The sequence below is a fragment of the Lepus europaeus genome, chromosome 3, assembly GCF_033115175.1.
Source record: "Lepus europaeus isolate LE1 chromosome 3, mLepTim1.pri, whole genome shotgun sequence".
NCBI classification, from domain to species: Eukaryota; Metazoa; Chordata; class Mammalia; order Lagomorpha; family Leporidae; genus Lepus; species Lepus europaeus.
In genome coordinates, this window is record NC_084829.1 from 130,160,537 (window position 1) to 130,172,537 (window position 12,001).

The 12,001-nt window shown below is 39.9% G+C and overlaps 1 protein-coding gene across 7 annotated transcripts in view; it reads left to right on the plus strand.

Annotated features, from left to right (window-relative positions):
* The window catches only part of L3MBTL3 (L3MBTL histone methyl-lysine binding protein 3), a 145,679-nt gene that overhangs the window by 107,337 nt on the left and 26,341 nt on the right, over positions 1-12,001 (plus strand). For all 7 annotated transcript variants that reach the window (XM_062186748.1, XM_062186754.1, XM_062186750.1 and 4 more), the window contains one exon: positions 5,499-5,578. In XM_062186748.1, the coding sequence (XP_062042732.1) occupies positions 5,499-5,578 (80 nt within the window). The remainder of the gene's footprint in view (positions 1-5,498; positions 5,579-12,001) is intronic.

Consider the following 12,001-nt stretch of genomic DNA (forward strand, 5'->3'; position numbering starts at 1 on the left):
AAAAATGTTGATCAACAAGAGCGAGTCAAGAAGGTTTTATATCTAGGAATATTATAATATTAACTATAGCATAAAATATTTCTGGTTGCCATTAGAAAATAATCTGTCGGCCAGCGCCATGGCTCAATAGGCTAATCCTCTGCCTGCGGCGCTGGCACACTGGGTTCTAGTCCCGGTCGGGGCACTGGATTCTGTCCTGGTTGCTCCTCTTCCAGTCCAGCTCTCTGCTGTGGCCGAGGAGTGCAGTGGAGGATGGCCCAAGTGCTTGGGCCCTGCCCCAACATGGGAGACCAGGAGAAGCACCTTGCTCCAGGCTTTGGATCAGCTTGGTGAGCTGGCTGCAGCACGCCGGCCGCAGCGGCCATTGGGGGGTGAACCAACGGAAAAGGAAGACCTTTCTCTCTGTCTCTCTTTCTCACTGTCCACTCTGCCTATCCAAAAAAAAAATAATAATAATAATAATAATAATCTGTCAAGAAACATACCTAGTACTGTGTTTGGGAGTATGTTATACTGTGATCCAGAGTTTTGATGTTCTGATACAATCATATTTGGTCTGTAATTGGCAGACTGTGTATCTAGAATAATTTTTTTTGCTTAGAAAGTTGAACTTACAGAACAAGAACTTCGTTTTTGTGTAAAGAAAGAAATCCATCACATATTTATTCAGCCAGTGTTAGTGTAATGAGATTTCTTTTTTTTTTAACTTTTATTTAATGAATATAAATTTCCAATGTACAGCTTATGGATTACAATGGCTTCCCCCTCCCATAACTTCCCTCCCACCCGCAACCCTCCCCTCTCCCGCTCCCTCTCCCCTTCCATTCACATCAAGATTCATTTTCAATTCTCTTTATATACAGAAGATCAATTTAGTATATATTAAGTAAAGATTTCAACAGTTTGCACCCACATAGAAACACAAAGTGAAACATACTGTTTGAGTACTAGTTATAGCATTAAATCAAAATGTACAGCACATTAAGGACAGAGATCCCACATGAGGAGCAAGTGCACAGCGATTCCTGTTGTTGACCCAACAAATTGACACTCTAGTTTATGGCGCCAGTAACCACCCTAGGCTGTTGTCATGAGTTGCCAAGGCTATGGAAGCCTTCTAAGTTTGCCGACTCTGATCATATTTAGACAAGGTCATAAAAGACAGGGTGAGGATAGTAACCAATGATCCTAAGAGTGGCATTAACCAGGTCTGAACAATTATACAGCATTACGTGGGGAAGAGGACCATCAGTACGTGTAATGAGATTTCTAACTTTGCAGACAGGAAAAATAATGGCTGCCCAATTGAGAAAACAATTGTTGATTTCAAAGGAAAATATAAGATTAGAATATTGTTTCAGATTCTTCATTCATGAACTTATTTGAAAACAAAAATAGAATTATGACACAAGACGACATCTCCCTTTAACTGTGTATAACAAAGCTATGTAGCTCATTGTGGAAGAGCGCAAGTATGAAAATCGAGATGTGGTTGAACTAATTATGGGTTTTGGTGCCAGCAAGGCCTGGTCCTGTACTCGACCTAGGGATTTGGGCTTAGCTTCTTTACATCTTAATGTACAGTTTTTCCAAGGAGTGTTGCGCTGAAGACCTGGCAGCCTTTAGTTCCTGGTATATTCTTCAAATGCTGACTTTCCCCACTTCCACACGTCTGGATGTGCTTGGTTAGGGTCCCGATGCTCACTGTGGTGGTTCTGTTCACCCACCTATTTTATGATACCTGTTCCTATAGACTGCAGAGATTGATCACTTTCCTTTGCCTCACTCCCTGGCGACAAAAGATAGCTCAGAGAAGCACAAAGGGCTTAATCACTTTCAATTTTATGGAATTTACAACATCAGTTCAGTAATCTGAAGTAAAACATTGTAAACATTTCTTATAGAGTCTATATTCAATTGTATTTGGTAAAGATAAATATCCATGTTTATACATTCCCAGGTTTATATGAGCGCAGTTTAATGAGAAGTCATGAGTTAAAATTGGATAAGTGAAAGCTGATCATGCCTCTGTAATGAAGCAACACAAATATACAAGCACGTGCTTCCATTTGCTTCTCTTTGAGGTGAATTATGGCAGATCTGGGCATGAAGAAAATTTTTAGGTCAAAGGTTTTGTTTCCCTTTTCTCTCTCTGTTTCTTCCTTAAAGTGGTCATTTTCTTGCATTTTAGAAAATAAGGAATTGATACTGCATCTAGATACATTAATATGAAGAAACATGTTTCATGCTTAAGTCTTAGACCTTTATTTATTTATTTAAAATTTATTTTATTTATTTGAAAGGCAGAGTTACAGAGAGAGTGAGAGGAAGGGACAGAGCTCTTCGATCCACTGGTTCACTTCCTAAAAGGCTGCAACAGCTAGAGCTGGGCTGGTCTGAAGCCAAGAGGCAGGAGCTTCTCTCAGGTCTCCCATGTGGGTGCAGGGGCCCAAGCACTTGGGCCACCCTCCGCTGCCCTCCCAGGCCATTAGCGGAGAGCTGGATCAGAAGTGGAGCAGCCTTGGCCGTCGCCGCGGCTCACTAGGGTAATCCTCCAACAGCGGCGCCAGCACACCAGGTTCTAGTCCTGGTTGGGGCACCAGATTCTGTCCCGGTTGCTCCTCTTCTAGTCCAGCTCTCTGCTGTGGCCCGGGAGTGCAGTGAAGGATGGCCCAAGTGCTTGGGCCCTGCACCCGCATGGGAGACCAGGAGGAGGCACCTGGCTCCTGGCTTCAGATCGGTGCAGCACGCCGGCCCTGGCAACCATTTGGGGGGTGAACCAACGGAAGGAAGACCTTTCTCTCTGTCTCTCTCTCACTAACTCTGCCTGTCAAAAAAAAAAAAAAAGTGGAGCAGCCTCGACTTGAACCAGTGCCCATAAGGGATGGTGGCGTTGCAGGTGACCACTTTACCCCTTGTACCACAGCGCTGACCCCCAGACCTTTATTTTAAGAAAGCATTTAAAGGGATAATATACATTAGTTTGTGCACTGTAGGCTGGTTTTAACATGTAATTACAAAGTAAAACTGCAGCACTGTTTTTACAGAAAAGACAACATTTTCTTTCAGCACCTCAACTTATGTCCTCTTTCTAATTATTGGTAATAGTATATTTGTTTTTGTTACAGCTCTGTCCCCACACTTTTTGTGGAGTAAGAGCCCCTATAGCCAATTAATTTGTTTCTCTTGGAATAATAACAATGGTTCTTCCCCATTCTCAGAGAAGCAGATATTTTTCAGTAATTGTGACAATGTGAATAAATCCAGGACCTCACATTCAAATGAAATTCCACATTAGCCCCATCTTTGTGAAAACTAGTGAGCATTTTTCACTTGTATGCTTACTGTGTCAACATCATTATGTCACATTATTATCATTTCAAATGGAGAATTAACTAGTGCCTTTGTAATTAAAACTGTAGAACTCCCTTCAAACTTCTTTGGGACATTTTGTTTCATATATATTTGCCCCGTTTTTGAAGCTTAACAGTAAAATATGGCCCTAGTTTTTAGGTAACTCAAGGAAGTAACACATACGTAACAATAAAATCTCAGAAGCACAATGTTACTAGGCATTCAAGTGTATTGGTTAGATACCATTTCCTAGATAGAGAATATTGCAAAGTGGATTTGTTTTGAACCCTGAGAATGAAATATATTAGGCTGACAATTTTTAAATCCCTGAAACTTAGTAGCTTGAAAAAAAGGTAAGTAATTTGTATGTGGTTCTTGTTTTGAAGAGCCGTTTTGCCCCTGACGTCGGCAGTAAAGCCCTGACTTAAGTTTTTAACAGATCTATTCCATTCTGGAGCATCGTGGCACGTTTAGTGGAGCATCAGGTCACTGCTGGTGAGAAGAGGTGGAATCAGTTGAGTTGTGGATTTGACCAGAATAATGCAGCAGAAGCTTTTGAAAAATTGAGATGAATTCCCCTGGGCCAGTCTCAGCCTCACATCCTGATACAGACACTACTTTTATAGTGGTTTAAATTGTCATCCACTTTCTCAGCATTTTCTTTCTTTTTCTTCTTCTTCTTCTTCTTTTTTTTTTAGATTTATTTATTTGAAAGGCAGAGTTTCAGAGGGAGAAAGTGAGAGGAGAGAGAAGGAGATCTCTGTCCTCTGGTTCACTCCCCAAATGTCTGCAATGGCCAGGTCTGGGCCGAGCAGAGCCAGAAGACTAGAACTCCTTCCAGGTCTCCTGTGTAGGTGGCAAGGACCCAAGCACTTGGCTCATCTTTTTCTTCTTTCTCAGGAGCGTTAGCAGGGAGCAGAGTTGAAGTGGAGCTTGAACCAGTGCTGATATGGGATAATGGCATCGCAGGCAGCAGCTTAATGTGCCATGCCGCAACACTGGCCTCATGTTTTCTTTCTTTAAATTGAAGTGTTACCAAAAAGTGCAATTAAAATTCCTTGTGACTACATGTCCCAAATTGTGGTTGAATTTTTCAATATCTGCATTTTCCAGAATAGTTCATTTTAACATTCTTAGCTTTAAAATCTCCTTTCTTTTTTTTTTTATTTTTTTTATTTTTTTTTATTTTTTTGACAGGCAGAGTGGACAGTGAGAGAGAGAGACAGAGAGAAAGGTCTTCCTTTTGCCGTTGGTTCACCCTCCAATGGCCGCCGCGGTAGGCGCGCTGCGGCCGGCGCACCGCGCTGATCCGATGGCAGGAGCCAGGTGCTTCTCCTGGTCTCCCATGGGGTGCAGGACCCAAGCACTTGGGCCATCCTCCACTGCACTCCCTGGCCACAGCAGAGAGCTGGCCTGGAAGAGGGGCAACCGGGACAGGATCGGTGCTCTGACCAGGACTAGAACCCGGTGTGCCGGCGCCGCAAGGCGGAGGATTAGCCTAGTGAGCCGTGGCGCCGGCCTAAAATCTCCTTTCTGAGGGAGCCAGTGCTGTGACTTAGTGGGCCAACCTTCTCCTGTGGCGCTGGCATCCCATATGGATGCTGATTTATATCCCAGCTGCTCCTTGTCCTATCTAGCGCTGTGCTATGGCCTGAGATAGCAGTAGAAGATGGCCCAAATGCTTGGGCTTCTGCACCCACATGGGAGACTCAGAAGAAGCTCCTGGCTCCTGGCTTCGGATCAACCCATTTCCAGCCATTGCAGCCATTTGGAAAGTGACCTGGTGAAAGCTCGTGGCTCCTGGCTTTGGAGCAGCTCACTTCTGGCTGTTTCAGCCATTTGGTTAGTGAACAAGCGAATGGAAAATCTCTCTCTGTCTCTCCCTCTCTCTCTAACTCTACCTCTTAAATAAATAAGTAAAGTCTTCTTAAAAAAATCTCCTTTCTGAGTAGTTGATGAAAATTGCTAATGAGCTTTTATAGATGATATTAGTATGAATTACCTTGTGGAATTGTATATCCTTTCTAACATTTTAGTGGGACTGTTTGATTTTAAATTAAGAAAGATAGTTGTTGAGATGCAGTTATGAACCATTTTTCAAAACAGTTCTCTTATGCAATTAACAAAACCTCTGTTTTTCTCAGAGAGCAGCATGCCGATGATGTCAAAGAAGACTTTGAAGAGCGAACAGAAAATGAAATGAGGACATCACATGAAGCCAGAGGTAGCCATACAATTCTCATTTCATTGATGAATGCTTCTTTTAATATTCAATAATCAGCATGTAATTGGAACACAGCAGTTATTTTTGTATTAAAGATAAACTTCATTTGGTTGCCTTGTTCCTCATTACAGGCAATAAAATTGAATTGTCCGGGATAACTGTAGTATGGCACTCACACTGGGAGGGATGTGTCTGTGCCCAGTATTTACTGGCTGTTACACATGTCAGTACAGTTTTGTATATAAAGTGTGGGAAGACATTCTCTTTAGTCCTTGTCATATGTTTTTCTTATGTTGGTGTCTTTTGCTTCAGAATGTTTTTTTTAAATTCCGTAGAATATGGCCTTAATCTAATGCCACAAAATGAAAAGAAAATCACTGGAATAAATACTTTAAAATTTAAAAAAAACTATTGATAAACTATTATACTATTTGTTTAAATCTTTACTTACTATAGAGTTAATCTCCTGTGTATAAAGTTAATTGAAAATAGATATTAATTAAAAATAAGAATGAGAATAGGAGAGGGAGGAGGAAGAAGGGTGGAAGGGTGGGTATGGTGGGAAGAATCACTATCACTATATTCTTAAAGTATTTATGAAGTACTTGAAGTTTGTATACCTTAAATAAAAGGTTTGTGGGGGAAAAAACAATATAGAAAGCGAGAATGCATGAAAGTGACAGTGAAGTTCCATCTGTCTTTTCTGACCTAGAACAGTTACTGTAATGAGAAAATTTAGCACTGGACATGAAATAATTTAACCTGAGTTAATTACTGGCAAAACTGATATGGCGTGCCACCAGATGACTTCCTATGTACTAAAGAAGTTAATAAATTCTGTTTTCTCCTTAATAAAGTACAAAATTGTCTCAAAATACATAAATAAATAATTTGTATTGAAGAAAGTAATTTACCTTCCTCTTTGTTTAAAAGATATTAACAGTGGTTTCATTAAGCAGTGTAGTCATTCTTTTAGTCATGGTTTGGCTTGTATTTATGATTCACATATAATTAGATAATTATTATTTTCTGTAAGAAGATGTGGGTCTGACTATGAATTTAATGATTGCCACTGCAGACTGCTTTCTGTGTGCTCTGCTTGTTTAGATTACTGTATGCTGTTTGAGAATGGCACAACTTCCTCATGAGGATGTAAGGAGGATTATGTGTGATAACAGTTATGACTTGGTTAGAGGGGTGCCTGGCACACAGTAAGCACTATGCAAGTATTTGATTGTTTAAGACAAATGCTCTAGCATTTCTTTGTCAGCAGAAGTTTACTGGAGAGGCTAGGAGGATGACCTTCATTCAAGTCTCACATCTGCCACACACTGGCTATATGGCTGGTTCTGGGCCAAGCATGTTGCCTGTCTGTACCTCAGCTTCCTCCTATGAAAAAATTGATGTGGAAATAGTGTGTACATCATTGGATTATCATTAGTGATAAATGCATCAGTGACTGAAGAATTTACTTTTGCGAAATAAGAGCATCCTGTATCATTGACAAGTGATAATTGGAAGTTCAGATAGATTCATAATAAAACCTAGGCTCTGAACCTTTTCTTAAAAAATTGATTTATTTATTTGAGAGGCAGAGTTACAGAGAGAGAAAGGGAGAGAGCGAGAGAGCTCTTCCATCCACTGATTCACTCCCCAGATGGCTGCAACAGCTGGAACTGGGTTGATCTGAAGCCAGGAGCTGGGAGCTTCTTCTGGGTCTCCCACATGGCTGAAAGGCCCAAGCACTTGGGCCATCTTTCTCTCCTTTCCCCAGCCATAAACAGAGATGTGGATCAGAAGCGGAGCAGCCAGGACTCAAACTGGCACCCATATGGGATGCTGGCACCACAGGCAGAGGCTTAACTTACTATACCATGGCCCAACCCCACTCTGAACCTTTCCAGGCAGTAGTATTTTGATAGCATTTTCATTTTCTATGTAACTTTTCATTTTATTTGCTGAATGAAATTTTGATTTTTTTTTTCTGATATTACTTAATGGAGGTTGATTAATGTGGAATGTGTAGAATTTCTCTCTTTCAACTGCCTGTTTCTGTTTATTCTTCAGGAGTTTTGATTGTACATTTTTATGGGGTATACTGAAATATTTCAGCACAGTTATTCAGAGTAAAGTGACAAAGTAGGCAAATTAACTTTTCTGTTTCTTTATCTTCTCTTTGTGTTTGGAGCTTTCCAGCTCTTCTTCCTGCTCTGTAGACAGTATATAATACATCACTGAGCTATAGTCACTGCACTGTTGTGTGGAACCCTAGAACTTGTTACTCTTTTTGTCGGTTTTGGTACCTGCTATTCAACTTCCTCTTATCCCTCTTCCGCCACCTTTCCCAGCCGCCAATAATCACGAGTCCATGTTCAGATAGACTTTTTTACCTTCTATGTATGAGGGAACATGCTGGGTATGTCTTTGTATGTCTGACTTATTTTACTTAACATAGTGTCCTCTAGTTTCACTCATTTTGCTGCACATGTGAGGATTTCATTATTTTTTATGGCCAAATATTCCATTGTGTATATACCACATTTTCATTGTCCATTCAATATCAGTGAACACCTAATTTGTATCCATATATTGACAGTTGTGAATAGTGCTTCAGTGAACATGGGAATGCAAATATCTCTTTGGTATGATGGTTTCGTTTCCTTTCTACACTCAGAAGTGATAGATCTAATTTCAGTTTTTGAGGAACCCCCTTACTCTTCACAATGGCTGTATTAATTTCCATTCCCACAAATAGTGTATATGGGCCCTCTTTTCTCCCTGTCCTCACCAGCATTTGTTATTTTTTGTCTTCTTGATAATAGCCATTCAAATTGGAATGAGATGGTGTATCATTGTGATTTTTATTTGCATGTCCTTGATCCATAATTACATTGAGAATTTATTGTGAATAAGATTGCTCTTGTAATAATTTCTTTCTCAGTGAGTTCATTGTTGATATATGAAACACTGCTGTTTTTGGTGTGTTGATTTTGTATCCTCTTACTTTACTAAATTTGTTTATCAGTTCTAATAGTCTCTTGCTGGAATCCTTAGGTTTCTGTCTATGTAGTGTGTCATCTACAAGCAAGAACAATTTGGCTTTCTCTTTTCCTATACATATACCTCTTATTTTCTTCTCTTGCCTAATGGCTCTAACTAAAACCTCCAGTACTGTATTGAACACGAATGGTGGGAGTGGTCATCCTTGCCTGATTCCAGATCTTAGAGGAACTCGTTCAGCTTTCTCCATTCCATGATTTGGCTGTGGATTTGTGTATATAATCTTTATATTGTTGTGGCATGTTCTGTCTATATCTAATTTGTTCAGGGTGTCTTTTTTTAAATCATGAATAGATGTTAAATTTTATTAAATACTTTTTCTACATCTGTTGAGGATGTCAAATGACTTTTATCCTTCATTCTGTTGATATGATGTATTATGCTTAATGATTTTTATATTATGCTGAACTACTGCTGAATCTCTCAGATAAATCCTGGTTGATCTTGCTGAACGAATGATCTCTATGATACATTGTTGGATTCAATTTGCTAGTATTTTTTGGAGAGTTTTTAAAGCAAGTTTATCAAGGATGTTGATCTATAGGTTTCTTTTTTGTTGTTTGCTTCTCTGGTTCTGGAATCAAGGTAATGAATGCTGGCCTCATAAAATGAATTTGAAAGGGTTCCTTCCCTTGCTGTTTTTTGGGACTATGCTGAGAAGATGTTCATTTTTCCTTAAAAGTTTGAAAGAACTTGGCAGCAGAGACATCTAGTCCTGGGATTTTCTTTACTGTGAGACTTTTGATTAGTGATTCAGGCTCATTACTCATTTTCTATGTCTTTGTGATTCAATTTTTGCAAGTTGGATGTATCCATAAATTTATCCATTGCTTCTAGGTTTTCCAGTTAGCATCTGTATAGTTCATAGTAGTCCTCAATAATCCTTTATACTTCTGTGAAGTCCATTGTAATATCTTTCTCTTTTTTAAAAAAGATTTATTTATTTATTTATTTGGAAGTCAGAGCTATAGAGAGAGAGGGAGAGACAAGAGATCTTCCATCTTCCATCTGCTGGTTCACTCGCTAGATGGCTGCAGTGTCTGGGGCTGAGCCAGGCAAGAGCCAGGACCTTTATCTGGGCCTCTCACCTGGGTGCAGGGCCCAAGCACTTGGGCCATCTTCCACTGCCTTCCTGGGCCACAGCAGAGAGCTGGACTGGAAGAGGAGCAACCGGGACTAGAGCCCGGTGCCCATATGGGATGCCGGCGCCACAGGTGGAGGATTAACCAAGTGAGCCATGGCGCCAGCCCTTCTTGTTGATTTTGAATAGCCTTTCTTCTTTTTTCTATGGGATTTTATATATTCACGTGTTTTCATGATGATAGTTGTCATTCTTTTACTTTTGTTTGTAGGATGCCCAAAAGCATCTTTCATATGGCCAGTCTGGTGGGGCTGAATTCCCTCAGATTTTGCTTGTCTTGCAGAGTGTTTATTTCTACTTTGTTACTGGATATAGTATTCTTTATTGGCAATTACTTTCTTTTAGAACTTAGAATACGTCATTCCTTTACCTGCCGGCTTGCAAGGGTTCTGCTGAAACAACTGCTGTTAGTCCAGTGAGACTCCCTTAAAAGTAACTTAGTGTTTTTCTCTATGCTTTTTCTAATTTTCTTTGTCTTGAACTTTTAACAATTTGACTCTAATGTGTTACAGTGAGGACCATTTGAATCTCAGCTGTCTGGCATCCTTTGGGCCACCTTATGTTTCCCGAAATTGGAGAAATTTTCAGTTATTATTCCATTAGTTAGGTTTTCTTGCCTCTCTGCTCTTTCAGGAATTGCTAAGATTCAAGTATTTCTTTCTTCAATGGTGTTCCAAAGGTCTCAGAAGTTCATTATTTTTTATTTTTTGACTGGGATATTTCTCTTTTTTTAAAAAAAAAAGATTTATTTATTTATTTGAAAGAGTTACACAGAGAGGAGAGGCAGAAAGGGGGGAAGAGAGAGAGAGGTCTTTTATCCACTGGTTCACTCCCCAATTGGCCTCAATGCCTGCAACTGCACCTATCCAGAATGAGGATCCAGGAACTTCTTCTGGGTCTCTCATGTGGGTGCAGGGGCCCAAGGACTTAAAGGGCCATCTTCTACTGTTTTCCCAGGCTATAGCAGAGAGCTGGATTCAAAGTGGAGCAGCCAGGACTCAAACCGGTGCCCATATGGGATGCTGGCACTGCAGGCTGGGGCTTAACCTTCTACAACACAGCGCTGGCCCCTGACTGGGATATTTCAAAAGACCTGTCTCCAAGTTCAGATATTCTTTTCTCTGCTTAATCTGGTCTGTGGTTGAATCTTTTCGGCTGTATTTTTTATTTGACTTAGAGTTCTTCATTTTTCTGATTTCTGTTTGATTCTTTTTTGGCATCTCTCTTTGCTGAATTTCTCTTTTAAACCATGCATTGATTTCTTAATTTCTTTAAATTGTGTCTGTATTTCCTTGCATATCTTTTGAGTGCCCTTATAGTGATTCTTTTGAATCCTTACTGCCTCCTTTTCTTTGGAGTCTGATATAAAGTGTTTTTTGTGGTCTTTGAGGCATGACATAGCCTTGCTTTTCCATACTTCTTGGTTCCCTACATAGGTATTAATATATCTGGTGGGTTAGTTGTCTCTGTCACCTTTAAAGGCTGGAGGGCGGTGTCTTTGAGTGTCAGTTTGGTGGAGTTTACTTTGGCTTTAGTCCTAGTTGTGCATCTGAGTGTATTTTTTTTTAAACTTTTATTTAATGAATATAAATTTCCAAAGTACAGCTTATGGATTACAATGGCTCCCCCCCCCCCCCCGCCGGCCCATAACTTCCCTCCCACCCGCAACCCTCCCATTTCCCACTTCCTCTCCCCTTCCATTCACATCAAGATTCATTTTCAATTCTCTTTATATGCAGAAGATAAGTTTAGTATATATTAAGTAAAGATTTCAACAGTTTGCCCTCACATAGCAACACAAAGTGAAAAAATACTGTTGGAGTACTAGTTATAGCATTAAATCACAATGTACAGCACATTAAGGACAGAGATCCTACATGATATTTTTTTTAAAAATTGATTAATTTTCTATGCAATTTCCAATTTAACACCAAGCTTTTTTTCATTTTCAATTATCTTTATATATGGAAGATCGATTCAGTATATACTAAGTAAAGATTTCATCAGTTTGCACCCACACAGAAACACAAGATGTAAAAATACTGTTTTAGTACTAGTTATAGCATTACTTCACATTGGACAGCACATTAAGGACAGATCCCACATGAGACGTAAATACACAGTGACTCCTGTTGTTGATTTAACAATTTGACACTCCTGTTCATGGCGTCAGTAATCTCCCTAGGCTCTAGTCATGAGTTGCCAAGGCTATGGAAGCCTTT